This window comes from Thunnus maccoyii, chromosome 20, assembly GCF_910596095.1.
Source record: "Thunnus maccoyii chromosome 20, fThuMac1.1, whole genome shotgun sequence".
Classification (NCBI taxonomy): domain Eukaryota; kingdom Metazoa; phylum Chordata; class Actinopteri; order Scombriformes; family Scombridae; genus Thunnus; species Thunnus maccoyii.
In genome coordinates, this window is record NC_056552.1 from 12,487,703 (window position 1) to 12,510,859 (window position 23,157).

At 40.6% G+C, this 23,157-nt stretch overlaps 1 protein-coding gene across 1 annotated transcript in view; it reads right to left on the minus strand.

Moving 5' to 3' along the window:
- LOC121886861 (vinculin) overlaps positions 1 to 23,157 on the minus strand; it is a 29,842-nt gene continuing 6,685 nt past the window's right edge. Inside the window, exons 2-21 of the mRNA XM_042397203.1 lie at positions 16,219 to 16,289; positions 13,494 to 13,644; positions 11,692 to 11,800; positions 11,216 to 11,338; positions 10,921 to 11,081; positions 7,897 to 7,987; positions 7,620 to 7,767; positions 6,967 to 7,120; positions 6,679 to 6,854; positions 5,848 to 6,038; positions 4,841 to 5,040; positions 3,946 to 4,074; positions 3,658 to 3,807; positions 3,376 to 3,484; positions 2,986 to 3,288; positions 2,769 to 2,893; positions 2,349 to 2,534; positions 2,050 to 2,253; positions 1,836 to 1,940; positions 1 to 1,718 (exon numbers count right to left, since the gene is read on the minus strand). Coding sequence (XP_042253137.1) covers positions 1,572 to 1,718; positions 1,836 to 1,940; positions 2,050 to 2,253; positions 2,349 to 2,534; positions 2,769 to 2,893; positions 2,986 to 3,288; positions 3,376 to 3,484; positions 3,658 to 3,807; positions 3,946 to 4,074; positions 4,841 to 5,040; positions 5,848 to 6,038; positions 6,679 to 6,854; positions 6,967 to 7,120; positions 7,620 to 7,767; positions 7,897 to 7,987; positions 10,921 to 11,081; positions 11,216 to 11,338; positions 11,692 to 11,800; positions 13,494 to 13,644; positions 16,219 to 16,289 — 3,033 coding nt within the window. The 3' untranslated portion in view covers positions 1 to 1,571. The remainder of the gene's footprint in view (positions 1,719 to 1,835; positions 1,941 to 2,049; positions 2,254 to 2,348; positions 2,535 to 2,768; positions 2,894 to 2,985; positions 3,289 to 3,375; positions 3,485 to 3,657; positions 3,808 to 3,945; positions 4,075 to 4,840; positions 5,041 to 5,847; positions 6,039 to 6,678; positions 6,855 to 6,966; positions 7,121 to 7,619; positions 7,768 to 7,896; positions 7,988 to 10,920; positions 11,082 to 11,215; positions 11,339 to 11,691; positions 11,801 to 13,493; positions 13,645 to 16,218; positions 16,290 to 23,157) is intronic.

Consider the following 23,157-nt stretch of genomic DNA (forward strand, 5'->3'; position numbering starts at 1 on the left):
TGCTATAAAATGCTTTATTACAAAATTGTGAACAATGCCTAAGCAAAATGTTGTTCAGCCCCATTTGAGCCAAAGTAAGCTTTGCATAATTCTGATATTCTTTTAAACAAACGTTCTCAAGGTTTGCATAGAGCTCGATTTGACTCTAAGTAAAAGTCATGAAGCGGGTGTAACTTTATAGAAGAATCATGTACAACGAGTGTTTTGAACAAATCAACACCATGATACCTTGTGCAAATGATACAAAACATTATTTGAAAATGAAAAACAAAATCAATTGCAAATAAAGTTTCTTTTGCAAGGCACATTGGTTGGTATTAGATACTTAAAAGACACATTCACACCAATGGTCTTCAGACGTTTAAAATATCTACTACAGTTGCCACAAGGAGTGGTCTGTTATGTTTAGTGTATCAAGACATGTTGAAACAAATGTGATGACTGATTTCACCAGCTGCAGATGACACTGTGCTTCATCTCTAAGCCCTGGCCGTTCCCTTGACTACCTAGGAGAAGTGTGCAATTCGTATATCACAAAAAAAAAAAGATTGTGCACAACAAGACAACATGAGACATACAACTGTGTGCAGTGTTTTGGAAGAAAAAAAAAAAAAATCGCAGGCAAGATGAGCCTCTGCAGACTGCCGGACTACTAAAAACTGTTAGCTTGCTGTGGAAATAGGTGATCGTTTTTACTGTTTATTACTTGTAATCTCAATGCAACACGTGAAACATAAAACACATCTAGAACCAATTGAATGCAAGCTAACAAGCAAGTTTTCTTCTTGACCTGCTGTTGGTAGAAATTTTTGTTATTTCTTGAATTAGCTTATCTAAAAACTAGCCTTGGTCTCACTGACCAAAAAAAAAAAAAAAGACAATTACACTTATCTATTATACTAAGATTGTGGCAGAATGTCTTTGGCAGAGCTCTGAAGTAAATAAACATTGCTACAATTGCATGTAAAATAAGGAACAGTGTTTCTCTTTAAGTTGCGATAATATAGAATTATGTAAACAGACAAATACCACTGGATATATTTTATGTGAGCTGAGCGCAGGCCTATAATGCAACTTGTAACAACTCAAGTTCATGTGCTCATCCTAGCAAAGGTGAATGAATGATGACAATAAAAATTATCAGTACAAAGATATAAAAATGTCTCTTGAGAAAATGTTATTTAAATTTTTACTTATTATGGTTTGTGTCTAGAAGAGACCAAAAAAAAAAAACCTTACATTATGTGAAATCCAACCTCTAATCAAAATATATATATTCCTGGGATTTGTCAAAATAAGCTTTAAAACATATTTTTTACACACTTTAGAAAAAAAAAAGACATTCCCAGTAACAATCTAACCCATAATTCGCACTGATAGTCCCATTGTTTACATTCTACCAGAACAGCAACTGTTACAGACAGGACATGGGACTAATAGAGAAAATTTGCCCTCATTAGGGTGAAGGGCACTGACATCATAGCTCTGATAAAGCATATATCTGTCCATTCAATGTCCTCCTGGACAGCTGGACAGCTCCAGCATGAAGCAGAGGAACTCTGGCTCTTCTCTTACTGATACCAGGGGGTCTTTCTGACCCAGTGGAGGGTGAAACCTGCATCTGTCCGGATCTTGATGGAAGCTGCCTCGGCCTCCCTGACTGTCTCCTTCACAGACTGCATCAGGTTCTGAGCGTTGTGCACCAACATCTCAGTAGCCTGGTGGAGAAGACATGAAAAGAGATACAGTGAGGGAGATAATCATCCCATTTCAAAGGCTATTATAGAAAAATAACTGGAATCCTGTGAGCTGACAAGTTTATAAGAAAAACTCACCTGCTCCGACTCCTCTTCGCTGATGTTGGTACGACCCAACATAGTGGCCTTGACTGTGGACAGGATTTTGAGCTGAGTGCTGATGGTGGGAATGCGTTCACACACCTGAAACAAGGTCAGAAATTCCGGTGAGGTGAAATAATTTAATACCAAAACAGTATTTATATTCAGTAGCCTTTTCACAGTCAAACCTGATTTAAACTACTGAACTGACCTGGAGCAGGTTGGTCCGGATACGCTTGTCAGTACACTGCTTGGCCACCTCCTTGGCCAGCCGTGTGACTTCATCAGAAGCCTTAGCAATGTCCTTGGCGCACTGGATGAGGGCGCGCTTGTTTCCGCTGCCTCCGCGCACCAGGCGTGACATTTCAGCCATGAGCAAGGCCATTCGCTTGGCTGCACCAATGATGTCATTTCCCTATGAAGTGCAACAGGAAGATAAAATCAATCATGTAGCAGAGGGCTTGAAGTAGAAGTCTGTTACTGTATTACAATATTACAGTGTTCACTTACTTTGCTGGACCATTTGCGGGCTTCATCGTGGAGCTGCCTGGCAGCCACCATCATGGGTTCGTTAACCATATCACCGGCCTTCTGCTCAGGGAACTCCTCATCTTTCTCCTCTGGGGGAGGAGGCCTGGGGGGAGGAACCTCACCTTCAGGAAGAGGAGGCTTGGGTGGTGCTGCCTCATCATTAAGCTACAAAGAGAAGTTACAGTAATTATGGTTGGCAGTTTAAATACACAAGTTTTTGTGAGCACTAAACCAAAGTAGCTTCAAATGATTAGTCCACACTGACGTTTAATGTACCACAATTTTCCTGGTTTGATTCTGGCTGTTTCTTGTCTTTCTAAACTACAAACTAGTAAATAAAATAAAAATGCCAAATCTATTAAAAAAAGGTTTGCTTGACTCTTTGATCAAAGAACTTACATTAAGCTGATCCAGTTCAGGAGGAGGTGGTGGGAAGTCTGGCTCCTGAGGCTGGAAGGCCTCCCTGACCTTTGCCACAGCACCAAGAATTTTATAACCTGAGTCCAGAAAGCCCTTCTGAAGGCCTGGTGATCAAAACAAACATGTTATCATTTATCAGAGGGTTCTACATATGTATAAATTGTAATCTTGAGATCCGTGAGCAACATCAACATACTTGGATCCTGGATGTTTCCTGCCACTGCTTTAGCATCCATCACCATGGGAGAGATTGTTTGGCTCAGTTCATCAGATGCCGCCTTCACTATCTCTCTGAATTTAGGATCCTCAGAGTTCTCCACCTCTCGCTTCGCCACCAGGAGGATCCGGTTGGCTCTGCGGGCGATGCTGGTGGCACCCGCGACCAGCATCTGAGGCTGGTGATTGGCCATGGCCACACGACATTTATCCAGGTCCTTCTTGATGGCCTCCTCTGACGCGTCCAGCAGAGATTTGGTATCGATGGCCTCATCCACCAAACCTAAGCATCCAGAGGATGTTAATCTACATGTATGAAATAAGGATCACCTCCAATCAGGGAATTTAAATTATGCTTATGGAACCTCACCTGTCATTTTCTCCACATTGTCAATCCACTGATTCTTCATCGTCTCAAAATGTTCGTACGCAGCTTGATTGCCAGGGTTTCTCAGCAGAATACGAGCAGCAGAAACCACCTATAAAACAATCCCGGCCGTTAATTGCCAGTCCAATGACAACTGCTATAGACTTGGCTCAAGAAAGCGAGAAACACTTAAGCTCTTTGACTCGTGATGCATGATGGTGTGCTTGTGATGAGTGGAGGGTAGACACAAACGGAAACAGATATAAACACTAAACCGTGACATACTTGTGGTGTTAAGTCTCTTGTTGACTTGACGGCAGCCTGGATTCCCTCCACTGTGCTCTTGTTGGCAGTGCCGACAGCAGCAGCCTTCTCTGCTGTGGTGCCAAGCTTATTGGCGTGGTTCTCAAAGTTGGCAGCCCTTTCATCAAAGACCTACACATGATCAAATGAAACAATTATCCAAAAAGGTTGTTAGAAATAATACAACCCCCAGCCAATAAATAAAACACCACGGAAGGAGGCTCATTGCAGTGAAACCACAATGAGTAACAGAGTAATTGCACTACTGACCTCATCCCTGTTGGGGGCGTCCAGCGGGGCGGTAGCAGCCACTGCCAGTAACTTGATAGGGGTGGTGGTGTCACTGAAGATGTCGGACACCTCCTGAGTCATCGCTTCCTGCATTTTCCCTTTCAGGTCCTGTGAGGAGGACATACAGATGTTACAACTAGTCAGCTCACTCATGGTGGCTCACAGAGCTTACAAGAACAAATGAGTAATATTGGGTGTGTGTGGTTTGTCTTTGGCTTACAAGTAACTCTTTTATCTTACTGATTAGAAAAAAAAATTCAAATTCTTCTTGAACTTCAATACAATCTGATAAAGTACATATTGGAAAATGATAATTGCTGCGAAAATGATTCTTATTAATTATTTTTCTGGAACACTGTCACATTTGAGAGGCGGAAAACAGCAAATGTTCTGACATTTTTTTCTTGATAAATGATTTAAACTAATAAAAAATGTTATACATAATTCAATACACTTAAGACACTGGATGAAATAAATTAAAAATAGTTGTTGTCAGGTAAAATCTATCAATAAAATGCACACTTTTAGGGTATTATGAAAAACTGCCTTACTTCACAGCCCATTATTCTAGTTTTACAGAATATACTCATCATGTTATCTTTCAAATGGTCAGAAAGCATCAAAAACCCCAAACGTCTGGCACATCATTCCACTAATACTAGTTGACTTTTACTTAATCTTAACAGTAGAACATTTAATGGAGTATCTTCCCATTGTGATCACATTGTGTACTTAATATTTTTTTTTAGTATTTCTTCCACCACTGAAAACCAGCAGAGGGGGTTGTTGTCTGTCTCAGCGTATGAATCCTGATCTATTTACAGTGAAGCTACAGGTCTGAATGAGATTGGCTGTTAAGTGTGAGCCGTCTTACTTTCAAGGCCTCCTGGAGCTGCTGAGCCACAGCACGTGCCTGAGGGGAGTCCCCTTCACCGCGGGCAGCCAGGTCGGCCAGCTGGGCCATGAGCTGCTCCACCTGCTCACATTTACCCAGCAGCTCCTGCCTGTACGGGCCTGGGAGAGCATTGGCCAGCCTGCGGCCCTCTGCAACAAGCCCACGGATAGCTGCCTGGCCTGGACACACACACACACACACACAAATTTATAAACATAAAGACTCCCAAAAAATACCATTCTGCTCATTAACTCATATCTAACCTTCTCTTTACTCTGAGTGCATCAACACTAACAAATTTGAGTCACACTTCTGTATTTCTTTTTTACAAGTCACTTCTGCTAAATGTTTTACATTTTACCATGCTATGCCACCTTTATAAATGCCATAAAATAGTGAAAAATTCTGAACACATCCCAAGATGAACTCTTCAATTTGCTTGTTTTGTACGACCAAGAGTCCCAAACCCAATATATATTTAATTTACAATAAAATAAAACAGGGAAGAGTAATAAATTCTCACATTTGAAAAGCTAGAACCTGAGCACTTCAAAAGTTAATTGCTGCAGCACTGTTTAAGTGTTAAGATTTTATGTTTGTTTATATACCAGTTGAACGGCAAATGGCTGGGTAGTTTTGGTATTTTACTGGCTGCTTGTATCAACAGTGGAAGGGAAAGAAACCCATGCCTTCCTCTGTATTACTTCATGGTGTTACTTTGAGGTAAACTATACTACGGGAAACCAATGACTCTTAGAGCAGCCAGCCTCCAGCTCTATTGTAAACACGTAAGACGATTTCCAGGATTCAGAAGAGACAAGCCAAAACCAAAGAAGCTGGGAGAGCGCTGCAGAATATCAAGTACAGTAGAAAGTGGCATGTACACAAGTGTTTGGTCTGCAATTTAGCCACAGGAGCAGCGGAAAGAATGTGAGGGAGAGAGATAAAGAGACAAGGAAGTTGAGGAGGATGGGAGCGTGACTCACCCACACCACTGTCATCCACAGTGGGATTGTCAATCCAGCGCTGGGCCTGCTCAATCTTTCCTTCTAAGTGTACAGCTGCCTTTGCAGGCCTGCTGTTGGCCACGGCTTTGTTAGTCTTGGACTGCAGGTTCTGCAGAGCTGTTGCGATCTGTTTAGCCAGAGCTCTGGCCTCAGGAGTGTCACCTTTACCCCTATAAGGAATTAAAAATAAGTAAGTAATAAATTAAATAGTGTTTTATTACAGATATGGTTGAAATGAGGTCTGTATGGCAGTCAATCAGGTTGACTAATGGTGCCTTTACACAGCTTGGATGTAATTCACCTTAAAATGTGGTAAAATTAGCACTAATCTCTGGTGCGGACCAAAAGCCCATATTAGTCTACCTGAACAAGGGAGAACAAGAAGGGTTCCAGTCGAATTGTTGTAAGAAATCTGTACTCCTACAGGAAGAAAAGCCATGTGTGCATGTTGTGATAAGATCTTTAGTGGAATTCCTGCATTTTCAGCAATAACCAGAAGAGGTTTGTTGTAGGAAAACGGAAGAGATAAAATACCTCACTGATCTATGGACAGAGAGTAACTGTCAAGTACAAGTTGATACACAGTACTGAAGACGGATTTCTCAATGTTACTGGCATATGAGAAAACAGTCCCATCTTGTTTCCCAGCAACAGTGGTGACAGTTGCACTTTAATGATGGTATTTAATTGATTCAAGTATTGAATAAAAGCACCTGAATTACTGTAATAAAGTGTGAAAAAAGGACCACAAAGATTGGGGGGCAAATCCAGCATAAAACAGCCCGATATTTCTAACAGTTAATAACTTACTGTCTTCTGAGATCAGACAACTTGGCAGTCATTGCAGCGATTTCTCCAATTGAGCGTAAGATGTCATCTCTTTCTTTGGGATCCTCAGACATGTCTGCAATCTTTTTGGCCTCAGTGAGGAGGGCTTTGACGTTCTCCTCTCCCTCTGGACCTGCATTAGGGTCTGCCAGCCAGTTCTGCAGGGGCAGGAAACACAAAAAGCACTCAAAACAACATCAAATACTTACACGGAGAGGTTTGAATCCATGTTTTGTAAGAACAAAAGAACTAAAAGAGTTATTGACTCACCTGTGCAGCATCGATCCTTTTGGCAATGGCCTGCTTGGAGTTAGTCATGGCCTCCAGCTTACGAGCAGCGTTCTCCACCTTGCCCGTAAGAACGTCGAGTCCTTGAGAAACCTGCTGGGCCTTCTGCATTGCAGCTGGGGACGCCCCCTGACCTCTGAGGTGGACAAAGAAAACACATGGATACAATAAACTGCAACCTCGCTACGCCTTTACAGCCTTCACATGCACAATTCTTGTTCTCTGATCTACACAACATGTTTGTTTACTCGAAAGCATATGCTTTATCTCCTGTTTAAGAACAGTATTTCCTAATTTAATGCCTCTATTTCCAGATAAGGCTAAGAGGCATCCCCCAGTTTTCAGGCAAGTAACTCAATCAGGAGTTAAAGTAGATTATGGATTAATACCAGACAGCTGCTTTTAATCTAGCGTGACTCGGGATCCCTGGTGACAATCACACTACACTTTAAGGAACGGAAAATGAAATTACAGTGCAAAATGACCATTTCTAAATCAAACTATGCGATGAAAACTGAATCACAGGTTCAAGGAAACAGAATAAAAGAACACCAGACTAATGAAAGAAGCATGGACTGCATGAAATATGAGGAGAATTATCTCGCCATAGTTGCGATTTTCTTTTATGTCTGTACCTGGCCCTCATTTCAGACACCTGGTCAGTCATCTGGCCAAGGGTCTTGGCTGTGCCCAGAATATCTCTACGTTCCTTCCCTGCACATAGTTCACCAACTTTCCCAGCTTCATCAAGGATCTGTCGGATGGCCTGCTCGCCTGCATCCCCTAGAAGCACAACACGCATGGTCAGACACATCAATAACAACACCGCATTCAATTAGGTTATCAGCCCTAATTAGAAGCGTAATTAATAAATTAAGGTACATGAGGGACATGGATGTGTTTCTTTATTACCTGGTTGAGCGTTTGGATCCCTCAGCCAGTTCTTAGCCTGGGCCATCTTTGAGTCGATGAGCCCCAGAGCCCTCTTCATGGCCTCTGTGTCCTTTGGGTTTGAAAGAAAGAATAAATGAATAACTTAACGGATATCAATACAACCAAAGAAAACTAAAAAATGAGTCAATCAATGCTCTTAATTATACCACGTACACATGTTCTCTGTAAATCATGACATGATTATTAGAGACATTGGAAATGTGTGTTAATTTCAAGTCTATATTCCTGTAACTAGTATAATTTGTGTGGATGAGGTTCACATGTGATGTCATATAATTATATTCCTATACAGAAATCCAGTCCTGACTTGAAATTGAGCTTGGAGCAACTTCTTCCTTATTCAAAAGTTTTTCCTGAGTTAGTTACATGGTCAGGAAAAGCTCCAGGCTCTCGTCATCGCCACATTCAAACCTCCCCATATTGTTTATTCCAGTAAAATAAACATACAGCAAAGTCCTTGTGCACTGTGCAGCATCACTAACATGTCAGACACAACCACGTAGCACATGCTGTCTCCGTCATTCTTTTCAATGGTCAATAATGAGCGTGTCATGTTATAAAAGCCAAACGACTCTCCATTGTATCTCAATCTGAGTGGATGGAAATACAACAATCCGTCCAACAGCGGCTGACTCGACAATGAGTCCACTCATTGTCAAAGTCTGCTAAACAAAGCAGAGTCCTGTAGGACATGGAGCAAAGCAGGAGACCAGAGCGGATAAATGAGTGATTAAGTGAGCTTATTTTACAAGGTAAATAATAGAAATTTGGAAAACAGATGTTAACGTTCTACGTAATGCAGCTTGAACCTTCAGCTCTGAGTTCAAACAAAAGGTTCACAGCAGAGAGCTGAATAATAACAAACCCCCACTCCTTTGCTTAAAACGATTCATAACAAGATATGAGAAATCGAGCCCTCACAATAATCCCCATGTCAAAATAAAAACAACAAGCATGTTTGTTTGAATAGCTGAGTGTTAATGAGTGTGGGGTAACAGAACTGAACAAGAAAAAAATAAAAAGGAAGATAGGTGTGAAGTGAAGTCACAGGAGCTGCGTGGGTGTATTAGTTTTCTGTTCAAACTTGTGCAGCTGCAAATCTGTCCGTAACCTGTGTGTACGAGTGAAAAAAGCCAGTGAAGAGAAGTTAAAGACGGACTTGATTTCTGCACTCATGTCAAATGCAAAACACACATACATTACAGCCTATAATCAAACACAAAGAATAGTATTACTCAAAAAGTAGAAAGGTGTGGTTCATGGCATTAGTAATGGGGGATTATGTCCAATCTATTAAAGGGGTGTTATTTAGTATTCATGGAAATAACTTTTGTGAGCAAACTAGTCCGTTTTTGTGGATTAAAACTAAGAATTAGCCATTCAAACAAATATCACAAATATCATCAAAATTCATATCAGATCTTCTATGCGCCCTCCTCTTGATCATTCTGGCAAAACGATTTCTCATTAATGACACCCAAATCAATACAGCATGAGTCAGGTCAATCAATAACCAGACCAGTTGAGGACATGCATACAGTATGCTAAGGGTTAATTGATATAGAGGAGAACACACAGATGATACAATGTCATGTTATGAAGCAAAACAAATCCAGAAAGAGGTAGATAATGCATACTTCAACATTTCAGCAGTTCAACCTGCTAAACACTTCCTCAATAAACACAATGCCATTAGCAGTATAATAATATTCAAACTGCTTTATTGATCCGACAGTCTGACCTCACGACTGTTTCTCTACTAAAAAGCACACAATGGCACCACAAAGCACAAGACAGCACACACATCTGTCAGACATGCTGCTGCACAACCAAGGTCCGAGAGAGATAAGGCTTACCTTCTACAGGGGGTGAAGGGAGAAAGAAACAGTAAAAAGAAAGGAAGAACCACATAAATACAAATGTTCAACTGCACATACCAACTGAGACCAACAACAACAACAAAAAAAAAAAGTGTCAACATAGGGAAAAAGTGGCACAAGAAAGAGCCGTTTAAAGAGTGACCGGACAGGAAAGAAGACAAACGTGCAGAGCAGGAAAAAATAATATATCCCAACATATTAACCAGCAACATAGAGGCAGAGAGAAAGCAGGCCTACTTTAATTAATTACCAACTGTATGTAAACTTCAGATCGGAAAGCATTTTTTACACCTGTCAACCTTGATATAAGGTCATCCTGATGAAACAAAGCGCATGCCTTGTTAAAAGGTATATTATGCAGGATTTTCCTAAAAAACAGTGCATAGACCTTTGGGCAGTGGGCGTGTAGCCCCCAGCCAATAACAGCGTACAGGTTACATCACTGTCTCCGTGTCTCTTCTCGGCTCCTCTCTGCGCTCTGGATGTATAAAGAGCTGCAGGTCTCTGTGTCTGCTTGACTGAGGGCGGGGCTGAGCTAGACACACACAGAGCAGAGAGGCCACGGCGGACAGGATGAAGCTCTGCATTCACACAAATGTGCGGAGGTTTGTGGTTGTGATTATTTGTGCTTTAGACCATAACCGCTCTGAAACAATCAGAAAGTAAGTAGCTGCTCACTCTCTTCATTCACTCTCTCTCCTCTCATTGTTGGACCCTTCTCATGACTTTGAATGCTGTGTGTTTACAAACATCAATCAACAAATCCTGCATAGTATACCTTTAAGGTAGGGGAAAAAAAATACACCAAATGAGAAAAACATCACTTCATATTCCCTCCAATCTGCAGCTTCCTGCCAAAGGCGTTCTTGGAGTGTGTGAGAGCACAGTGGGTAGCAGACGAAAATTAAATTTTTGCTCATACAAACACAGCTTCCAGTTCTTATTTTTAAATGTGCGAAAACTGGTTTAACACTCTGAGCAGCGAGAAGAGCAAAAGCCACAGTCTCTTTTTCCTCACGTTTATTCATAGTAACAGAGTGTGCATGTGAGTTTGATGGCCATAGACAAACTTAGGTAAAAGCACGTCATTTATGGTCCATACCTTGTTGGCCCAGGCATCCTCGTCCCAGGAAGTAAGCTGCAGCACTCTAATGATCTCATTTATCTCGGCACTCATCTTCTCAAAAGTGAAGTTACGGTTCTTCAAGGCCTCCTCCACTCCCTGGCTGCCAGATGTCTTGGTTGTCACAAATATTTTGATACCTGAGATACAAAACAGAACTCCACTCAATAATGCTGACCAGAAGTACATCGTGTGGGTCTGTATCTGAGAGAAAAACATGAAAATGGAATAACTAAAAACTGAACCGTGCAATGTGTAGGTAGGGTGTAATTACCTGAGATGAGGATGGGCAGCAGCTCTTTGACTGTGTTCATGGAGTTGACAAGCATCACTCGGTGCTCCTGGTGTGTCAGCTCCTGCTGTCGCTCATCTATCATCTTTGCCATCTTTGTCATCCCTGAACACAACAAACAAAAGGTGGAAATTAACATTTACTTGCTTTTAATCAATGACAATTTTGGATATTATCAAAAGATTTTTAGAGAATTTACTCATGAGGTGGAGCATTTACAGTAATCCTTCAACTAATATGAAAACATAACACTTGAAATTGGGGATTTAATGTGACAGAGACAATTATTCAGAATGTCGTAGTTTTATTTTTGAAAGAATGCTTACATTGCAAAAACAATACGTTCACTCCAGCACATACAGGCTGAAAATGTCAACCAGGACAGCAAATCCTTTGAGATACTGTCAAATCAAGACCTCTGCAAAGAAATCTTTCTGCCACTGTATCAGCAGACTGACCTGGTCCCAGATTCTTTGTATATGTGATCAAGTCCTCCATAGACTCCACCACCTCTGCCACGGTCAGGTACTCCAGGATGCCTTTACACACACGGATTATTTTGCGGACCTGTGATAATGACGGGATAAAACATCAACAAAAGCTAATTCAAAAACTATTTTCATCCTCAGAGAACAGTGATTATGCAAACACAGCCCCCTCCTCCCGTTCACATTCCCTCTAATTACACTCTGATAATGCTGCCTACTGACATTCCAGCCTCTTTGTCCTGCTTCACTCCTGCTCTATGTGGACTGCTGGAGTCACCACAAACACTACACAGAGCTATCCCTGAGCTCCACTGGAAAACATGATGGCACCGCTGACTGATGACTCCTGCTGAGTCCTGCTGACTGCTGCAGACAGGGCTGGGACGCCTGATGCCTGCTGACCGCTGATCTGCAACTTTTTTTTTTATTTTACCCTCCATCCCTGAGAGGAAAAGAAGGATGGGTCTGATAGATGATACTCCTGCCTGGTTCAACATCCAGGGGAGTGTTTGTGTAAGATGTATGGAGAGTCCCACAAACATGTGAGCCATATTTATCTACCTCTCTGTCGTCTTTATAGACGTTACAGTACCCTGCAGGGTAGCAAGACTAGATACTGTCCTTATACAAGAAGAGCCTCAGTCTTCTTTGACAGCAGAGGACTGAGGCTGAGTATGCTCAAGTGTCCATTAACAAGACATTGAAGCCCTTCAGCTCAGCAGCTACTCAGTGAAAATCAATGGTACAACCTTTAACACAGTTATAGGCTACATTAACTATGTTCTCTCCATTTCTCAGCATCTGTTGTCAGTCGGTCAGTCTTCCTCAATATCCCCACAAGTTGCTTTAACTTCTATGATACAGACACAGCAATACAATATCTATTAGACTCTGCCCAAAATTTTGAGTTTGATTTTAAACAATATGTGAGCATAATAAAAATCTAACATACAGGTAAGCCCATAACCACCCACATTTGGTTCTTAAACAGTTATGACACAGATATGTCTGGGGCAGGAACAAAAACAAACTTTAGTATAAAAGAATCAAATTAACAATTAATATAAAAGTGAAACACTGGGAATGAATTTATAAATATACATATAAATGGTGCCTGTAGTCTATGAATTGCTGCAATTTAGCGCACTGCAATTTCTTTTTGCATGGTTAGGCTCAAATATCTCTATTTTACTCTGGCAGCTGTATTTAGCAAAAATTTGGCTCCCAGGCAGGCAGGCGGGGCAGCGCACTGAAGTTTCAATTCCTGTGTTGGAAATGATGTATTCTGGTGCCCTGTGGTTATGAGCTTATCACAAATTCTGTTTCCTGCTTTCATTTATGTGGATATCTACTTCTTTGTGGCTTGGTTTGCAGCCAAAGCTCAAAGAAGTAGATGTCATATTGAGATATTTTCCTCTTTCTGTCATCTGAAACGTCAACAGTAAATATCTGGCCTGAACAGGCAAAAAGATCACATTAAAAAAAATTGTAAAATCACACATGATTTTACTATTTTACTCGCTTTTATAATGGAGTATGTGAACTTCACAGCACAATACACAAAGAAATAAATCCCTCCATTGTCAGTTGCTACAATAAACCGTCATTAACCGCCATTCTTAAGTTAGGGACACAACCCCTCCTTCAGGATGTAGGAAATCACTACGTAGATGAGGTGTGCTAGAATACAATGGCCCACTAAAACATATAATATTTAGCTGTGTCACAAGTTACAGGAAATAAAAGAAAAAAATGAATGAATGAATGAATACCTCTGCCTCATCGAAGGTCAGGAGCAAGTCAGAGGTTCCAGAGAGGATGCCTCGGGAGCCATCGATGAGGTAATCCCGAGCAGGAACAGAGTATGGATCAGCTTTCAGCATGGAGGCAGCCTGCACCAGCTTAGTGCATGCATTCTCCACTCTGCGGACAAGAAGATGATGACTGATTGAAGATGATTTGATTTGAAAAAAATCCTCAAAACAAGTCATGCTGATGGAAAGAAGCCCTTCAGAAGCCAGATGAGCATTACGCAAGGAAACAGCAAATAGTCAGCAGCAAAAACAGATGGAAGCTTTAGGAGTACAGATAGCCATAACATATAGTGACTGCTGTCTAGACATTTCCTGCTGTCAAATGCTCTTCATCACATTTTAGCAACATATTAAGGTGAAAGATGATGTTGTCTAAATGAAAGCCTTTCATATAATCTTTCACAAGGGTTTAAATTGGGAATCAGGAAGTAGTGACTGACACCTATGCCTGAATCCTGTTAATGCCTGAATTCTTCAGACATTTAAATAGGATTTCAGAGATTCAAATAAATTAATTGACAAGATTAGATTACATTGGACTGTAACTGCAACTAGTTCTAATCAAAAACAACCAAGAAATGACCAGAATCATTTAACTGAAAAATGATCAACCAAAACACCATTTACACAGAGTTGTCACCTCATGGTGCCATGTTCACAGCTTTGTCTAAATCTTACTCATCCTAACATTATGGTCAGTAATTTCCTTCCTGTACCACAAGTTATGCGTGCACAATTTGCAGCTTGTGTTTGTGACAACAAGCTACAGCACTGCTTGCATGATGTGACTAATTATCAGATTTCTTTGTGCATAAACTTTGTTCTATACTAAGCAAATTATCTTTAACAGAATCAGAAGGGGATTTTGTAAAGTTTCTATTGAACAAATATCTCCTCAAAAAAGCAGGTGTTTCCCCATGTAATGCAAATTGATGGTTCAAAGGGGTACAATATAGGTTTTTGTACTTTTAGTCCATTATTTGATGATATTTAAGGGATTTACAGATTTATTCAGGGAACTACTGAAGCATGAAAACATGATGATTTCACAACATAAGCTGTGTCTGTGTTGTGGTATTGTCACTTCCGTGAAGAGATACTACATGAAGAAGCCAAATGAACTGAGCCTAAAAGTTCATTCTCAACCTTAGAAATAGTAGTTTGACAAAAAATTTAGTAGATTTCTTTTATCAGCTCACAAAAATAGGGTGAAAGCTCCAAAATAAATTTGGTAAACAGGCCTTGAGTTAGGATTTTTTGTCAAAAAAGCCTAGGATAGGCCATTTCATTTTAAGTTAACTCTTGAGTTAATGGGACCATGTTAAAAATTAGGCATACTTCATACCTCTTACTATTTTGATGGTTAAGGGTCTAAGGATAGAGGCTGCACACAGACTGTAAAGCTCTATGAAGTGAATTCATGCTTTGCGATTTTGGGAAATACAAATAAAATTGGCTTGACTTTAACTAAATGCACATCTGCAGCATGAGTATCCAGCTCGTGACAGAGAAGTTAACTTGCTTTCAGGATGCAATTTGGACCTCAGGAGGTGGAGCTCCACTCTGGCTGGCACTGGCCCAATTTAACGCCTGCTTCCACAGAAATGTAAATGATTGATAACGGCCACCTGGGTGTGTGTGTGTATGTGTGTGTAATGCACTCAGTGAACTCCAGAGCACCAAAAACTGCAGGCTCAGTCCTTTGATTCAGCGTTATACATGCCACCTGTGTGGTATCATAACAGTCATATTGTACATAGAAACAGGCAACGAGCCAAGAACCGACACATGTTCCAGTTCCCACAGTATACTGACTTCCTACTTTTGCAACAGGGTAACATTATTTTCCACATTTAAGGCGTTGCAAAAGGCAATCAAGAAGAGCTCAGTTTCAATTCTTCTGTGGGAACAAATCTCTTGAAGGATAAAGGCTAATGTGTATGACATCAAGGCTGATGTGTGTGTGTGTGTGTGTGTCTTTGCAGAGCCAGCTAGCAGTGTCCTTCAGCGTGCACTAGCAAGAAACAGCCATGCATTAACCGGACCCCGACAGACACTATATTTAGTGAAGGAGACACATTCCAGCACATGTGCTGATGGATGACGACAGGGTGACGATGTGACTTCGAGGCGCCAAATGTGTTGAGCTTGACGACCTGCGCCTGCCAATGCGTTTCATCCCTGACCTTGGGGGGCTCCCAGGTCCAGCCTCTCCCTCCTAGGCTGTAGTCTCTCATTTAATAAGGATCGGCGAGAGACCGTCATATGTACAGACAGCAGCTGAGCACAATTTAATGATTAAGCTGATGTGGAGTCAGCCAGGGAGACAAATACATTGATTAAATATGTAGATCTCTCCTCCTTTCTACATTAATATCTAAACTTTTTTTCATGTTTTAACATAAATCAAAAGCAGCAGCAGCAGCTCTTATGGACATGTACGAGGACAAGGAACTCCTCCCTGGGCAGAAAAAGTATTTATGTTACACCAGGCCAAGACTCTGAGGCACTTAACATGCCATGTCTGACCTTTGCTTGGGCACAACCAGCCATTACTGCAACAGATAAAGAGAGAAAGAGAGCCAAAGAGAGGCTAGTGGGTTCCACTTACTCAAAGAATGATATAATCTAAGTTTGTCACTGTATCAATTACAGATTTGAAAAGAGATCCTTCTGTGCTTACTTGATAAAAGCTGGTGGCATGTCCCTTTTCATAATCTGGTCCTCTGTGGTTTGTACAGTCTCCTTCCCCACCTGAAAAAACAAAGATTCTTTATGAGTAAAACATTTCAGAGCAATGATTTACCACATTTCATCTCACTTTCACTTTGTGACAATTCATGCCAACAGTTTTGATTAACAAGTTGGGGACAAGCTAATACATGTTGATCTGTTTTCTAAAACCAGTGCTCAGTTTGACTTATTCAGTAAGCTATTCAGTAAGTTGACTTCCCCTTCTTTTCATTCACTCCCTTTGTTTCGTCTCTTTCAGGGTCATGGGGGTGTGGGGGTGGAGCCTGTCCCAACATGCATTGGACAAAGTTTTGGGAGGGTATCCTGTGCAGATCACAGGTTCAATACAGTGTCAACACACATGTTGTACAACCACTATACCTATCATACAACAATTTACAGAAGTGGTTGGACTAGTGGGGGAAACTGTGGCAGGTAACCCCGGTGAATATGGTAAGATCACGGAAACACAGAGAGAAAGAGCTGAGATCAAACGATTTAACTTTTTGGCTGCTGTACATGGTTTTAGATAGATATATGATTATATTTTGGATGTGTTTGCCTTTTTTTAAATTTTAATTTGATTTGGATATTGTGATCATGTGCTGCATATCTTGGCTAAGTGTGTCACCAAGACATGCCATGTGCTGATCTCAGTCAACTGCATGTACTACTGTTACTATATTCTTCAAAACTGTAGATTGTTGGCTAAACACTGATTTAGTTGAATCCGACTTTTAACAACATCCAACATCATAATGTTTTATTTCTTTGAATGTCTCATCAGAGCATTGCCAGCTGACAGCATTAGCATATAACATCGCCACAGAAAATACACCTTTCTGATGGGGTGGGCAGTGTCAGTTAAAATTGTGTAACAGTTGTATAACTCAAATATAGTATATAGACAGTCTGTCTGACCACAGTTCTAAATCAGTGCACAAGGTTAAACTGCTGTAATGCTTCAGACTTCTTCTGGTCATTCTAATTCAACCATGGGCTAAATCGACAGCAAACCAGCTTTAAAGCACATGATAAAGTGCTCCATGGTGTAGTAATACAGAAACAAATGGATTCGATGGACTTCTTTGACTCAATCTCATCCATTGTCCTCTCATATTGGGGTACTTGTAATGAATTATGACTCAGGTTGAACACTCCACTTAGTTTACTAAGTGTTTTACTACTATTTTACTACTGAGTTTAAACAAACCCCCGAAATGTCTTTATTAAATAGCATTACAGAAGAAGTAATACTTTAACTTCAAACTGTTTTTATATTATTATTATTATTATTATTATTAGCTAATTAGCTATCATATTTTCAAACTGGTAATGCTGCACCAGGGTTGGTCAAACAGACTCCAGTGGAGACAGGAGACACCCCCACCCAAATGACTAGTTCATCAGTCATGAGGATTTTGTATCAGTCAACACTTAAATCTCCAGCTTTACATTTCAGAGGAGTTGGCAGACTTGTACTGACTCAGTAATGTTTAAATTTTAGATTTGATGCAACTTGAGCTCTCATTTTATACATCAATAGCGTGTCATATGCATGAGTAAAAACTCTTTTACCACAACTTCCCCCCTAAGGGAGTTTTATCTTTAATCATGCAGTTTTCCAGATCGATGTCCTGTTACGTGTACAGCCAACCATTATTTCAGCGAGGCAGCTGCTGGGGGGACGCCAGGCCCAGGCAGTTATAATGTGTAAAGCAGCTGAACGCCTCCTCTCCCTCAAATTCCAAAATGACTCATCTCCCCCACCATGACCTCAGCTCTGCTGGGAGACACAATTCACCCACTTCGAGCTGCCAAAGGTGAGGGATCGCACGCGTTCATACCGGGACACGATCACACCGGCAGGGTTAAAAGACCTGAATCACTGCCCAACAGGGAGATGTAAAACCCTCTCTTTTATGTTTTACATTATTATTATAACAGATATAAACTACATGAATGAGCACCTCACTGTCACACATGCTGAACTTTGCTGCACAACCTTGGACCTGTTAAGTGAAAGGCTATACGCCTGCCAAAGTTTAGTTGATATTCATTTTAGACAATAAAACAGAAATTATACAAGTGCTGAGTGATTAATTGACTGGCATGTTTTACTTAATTTTTATAATTTAGAGAAACTGTTAGGTAAACTACCATGTTTCCTCAAATAGTGGCCTGCAGAGGGTACCAGGCCTTTATTGGAAGCAGGCTTATATTAGAGAGAGACCTTTATTTCTAATTTCCTCTGTTTGATAAGTATATTTGCTTATATTTTAGTATGAAGCCTTCTTCTTTTCTGATCTGCTTATGTTTGCTCTGTTAAATTTTTGTTACTGCATTACTGGTAATCCACTTAGTCCAACATGCGGAACAATAACTCTAGTGCTTGAGTTTCACTGGGAATGTTTTGGCAGGGCACCATTTAGCTGTAGCATGCGCATAGCATGTTCATGGATGTATGCTCGCTGGCTTAGCGAAGTTATCCTCGTCACCCTGGTTACCCTTGCTCATGTAGTGTCGCTGTTGTCATTATTACTAAAATATGCACTGTTATCCTCGTATTTAAAAGATATTGCGTCTCCTCCGTCCCCCTCCCCTCTCTGTGACAGTCGGCTAGAGGGCTACGCATGTACTCATAGAACTGGAGTTACATTCAGGTAACTACTATTCATGCTTAACTGGCATGCACCATTTTATAACAGGGACCAGGAGTTTATCCACCCTTGATTTTTCCCCCGACCTGTTTTCGGGGCTTTTATTTGTTTATGTCGACCACACCTTCAGCCGTTATGGGCGACCAAGCTTTTAACTGACTACCGTCTTTTATTTGAGGATATACGAGGTCCACCTTCTCAAATGTAAAAATGTATTGTTTTATATAGTTTAAAACTGACTGTCTTTCGGATTTTAAACCATTAGTCAGACAAAAACAATTTGAAGATGAAAGGCTCTTGTGATTGGCATTTTTCACATTTATCTGATATTTTGTAGACTTGAAAATTAATCAGTTAATCAAAAAGTAATCAAGCAGCCCTCCTGGAAAAATATAAAGTTGTTTATGTTTATATTTTGGTTATTTGTGATGTAGTCTCGATGCTATGGTGAGCAATCCCAGAGAGTGTGTTGATGTGTAAGTCTACAAGCAGTAGCAGAGCCATTCCAGATGGTTGACGTGGAGGCTGTAATGGGGCAGAGCAGGCATCCATCTCCTCAATCGCTTTTCACTGGACTCGGAGGGACTCTGAGTAACTGAGGGATTATAAATTAGGGCCAAAGGTTGTGCCAAACTAAAAAAGGAGCTTAGCATAGGCAGTCCATCGCAGAGCAAAGTGCCAGCATACATGTGCCAACCTAACATTCCACCCATGAGTGGCTCTGTACAAACGCCAACAACAACTGAAGCTTGTCCCGTTCAGCTAAAGGGCAGCAGGGCTACAGACAAGGATATAGGGTACTAACATAAATATAAGTGAGGGGGAAGGAAGTAGCACAATGACCTTACAGCCATGCCAACACTACAGAAAACAGTAACCTCCTTGCAGGAGCTAATACCGCTGTCCTGCCTCAGACAACATACAATCCAAACAAGTCGCACATGTTTTAAACCAATTTTTTTGTTTTAGATATGACATCTTCTGCAGCTCTGTGTTGGTGTTCAATGTTTTTATTTGTTGTACTTGCACTGTGTGGTTATCTTTTTGATAATTTTTTTTGTCTGTCTTAGGGAGGCTGTTTGTAAGCCGCATCTGAGTGCAAGTTTCCTTTCAGACAGTTTAAGTGTATTTCGTCTCATCTGTGTCATGTTAAGTTACATCATATTTTGATTTGTTGTTGAACAGTCAAACTATCTGATAACAATTATAACCAGTTTACCACTAAAGTCCTTTATCAACTACTAAGTAGTACTCTTGCCTTTCAACATTTTTTTCAGGAATACATCTGGGTTTTCTCATTGTTGGTTGGGCAAGATGAGTCATTTTAAGACACCACTTTGGATTCTGGCAGCTTGTGATATTGTCATGTTTTTGACAGTTTATAGGTGAAATAACTCGATAAATGAGCACAATTTTTATAGATCAATTTATTATGAAAATATCAATTAGTTTCAGCCCTAAAGTAACAGCATTTTGACCATTATGGACACTTTTTACAAGGTACTGATCTGCAGTTCTGCCTGAAAAAATCTCAACAGAATTGTTAACAACACCAAGATTTATATGAGATGAAGTCAAGTTCAGACATGACCTAAACTGAGCAGAAGAGAGAAGAAAGATTGACTACACTATGGACCAACAATGTGGAGGCCATGAGCTGTGTGTGTGCGCTGCATTTAATGAGCGCTGAGTCATATTCTCCTTAAAGTATCACGCAGGAGTGTCTGAAACCAAGCAGAGTCTAGTCTCTTGATACTGCAGTATTCAACAGGTCACTGCTGTCTTCCTCTTCCCTCCACCCTCCGGAGCCTCTTCATGCTGTCTGAAGTTCAAAAACAGTCCGCAGCCCAACAGTGATCCAAACAATTCCCTTTAAAAATAGAACTGTGACCCAAGTTCATATCTGCTGTTGTCAAGCAGCCTGGCTTTCTTCGCTATATTGAGCCTCCGTCCAGTTTTTAGACCACATACTTATGATACCAACACTGACCAAGCTCAAAATTAGGGCAGCAACTTGAGATTTTTTTTACCTGTTGATTCATCTGTTGATTATTTTTTGTTCAGTTGATTATGTTTACTCTGTAGCATCTCAGAAAATAGTGAAAACAGCCATCACATGGTCCCAGAGAGAAGGTGATATCTTCAAATTGTTTTGTCTGACTGTCCAAAACCCAAGGACAGTCAATTTACAATAACATGAAACAGAAAAGCAGCAACCGCTTCTGCTTAATGATAGACTTATTGGATTTTTAATTTTAAAAAATTCTGTCGACTAATTGATTATTCTAATCGACTCAACATTTTAAGTCATTCCAGCTCTTGAATAGTTGATAGTGAAGACTGTAAACACGGGAGAGAGAAGAGATGACTTGAAGACGCCCAGTTTCAACTCATTCTTAAATCAGAGCTGAGGCCCCACGACCAGACCACAACACAAATATCCTGTTCCTTGAATAGATTCTGGCAAACCACAGGAAGGGCAGTTGTTCACTTCCACCTTCTTTTTAAAACCTTTCACTGATTCAGTGTCATCTTCTTCCAAGTTGTCACATACCACGCTACTGTTTGACAGTCTCATTTACCATTTACGTCTAGAGTGGAAACACTGACACTTCTTTTACCATCCAAGAGTGCAGTGTGGAAACCCTGTGTTGTGAAGTAGCTTGATAAAGTGGCTGCTCCTTTAGAACAGACTTGGCTTTGTTGACAACAGCCCATCGCTCTGCTGAGAGAAGAAAGGCCACTCTGAAAGCCTCAAGGCTGCTAAGACAGAGCCTGCCTTTCACATGTCGGGTTGCTTTAGCACAATGCTGTGTTAGTCATGGTGACCACAAAGATCTATGATGGCAAAATTCTGGCAAGCACCGTCGCCGCTGCCCTTAGCAATGTCCTACAAATAAACTGTTCCTCAAAGAGCAACTCAGTTACCATTTCCTACTGTAAGTGACTTTGTACTGCAATCTGATAAGACATGCTCATACAAATGATGGCGCAGCACTCCATTAGCTACCCTTGATCAATAGTCTCAGTACCAGCCAGTGCTGCATTCTGAGATATCAAATGGCTTTTGACAAATAACGACTCAGAGGGGCAGCAGAGAGGTTGCACTGAAGGTCAACGCCTTTATCATGCATCTGTCAAGTGGTGTCAAACATGGTTTATTAATTCAGTTCAGGAAGTATCTACACATGGAGTATCCAAGGCGATGAAAGTCACAAATCAAATGGTCTGCTTGGCCGTGGCAAAACAGACCCTGGAGCCAAAGAGAATATATCACAACTATCTAGCTCATGTTACAGGAGCTTAGCAGCTCGTACAGTGTTACTAGGGAGCGGCACTCATCAGTGTGAATCCTCCTCTTAAAAAGAAGAGTGAGTAAGTACAAGGCTAGGCATAGATGAGCTGTCATTTTCAATCAGAACAGGGATTGCTTAAAGAACAGAAATAACAGGGAATTACTTTTATTGCATTTACTGAGGGTTGGGGAGGAAGGGGTAAAATCACATCCAGGAATCCAATGAGGTGATTCAATGGACCATAAACAAAACTGATCTAAATCCTTCAGTGCATTGTAGAGATATCACTTTGTATTGCGTGTATCAAACAATTATTTAAACATGTGAAAAACAAATGATTTGAGCTATAAAGAAAATTTATAGGCATTATCGATTTCTGTCCAACTGTTACTTATTACTGAGAACTGCCACTTTTCAGGGCTTTCGCTGGGTAAAATGACAAACCCCGAAGGTCATATCAGCTGTCGCTAATTAACGTTAATGCCATGAGTAACTTGATGACAAGCCAAAAGGAAACTTGGCTGTTTTGCTGTCAGGTTTATGTGCTCTCTGTAAGTTGGCGTGTATACTCAGACAAGGATTGTTGTGAGTAAAAGAACTCCACTTTGTACAATCACAAGTGGACTGATGGTTTTGTAGTTTGTAGTCCATCCAATCCAACAGAATGATACATCGTCCATAGTAAAAGGATCTAGCTGATCACGTTTATCAGGAGTTGCATTTTCCCAGTTAAACGTTCATTCTCATCAATAATTTAAGCTTATCAACTTCATAGTTTTGAACCGGGACCTTCAGTGTATTTGGACCAAGTTGTTTGTGAAAAAACATAAGGTGTGCTAAAATCATAATTCTTATGCATGCATGTACTGGGTCCCTTTTTATTCCAATTCAAGTACTGGATAAAGATTAGTGTTTTATAAATAAAATAAGACT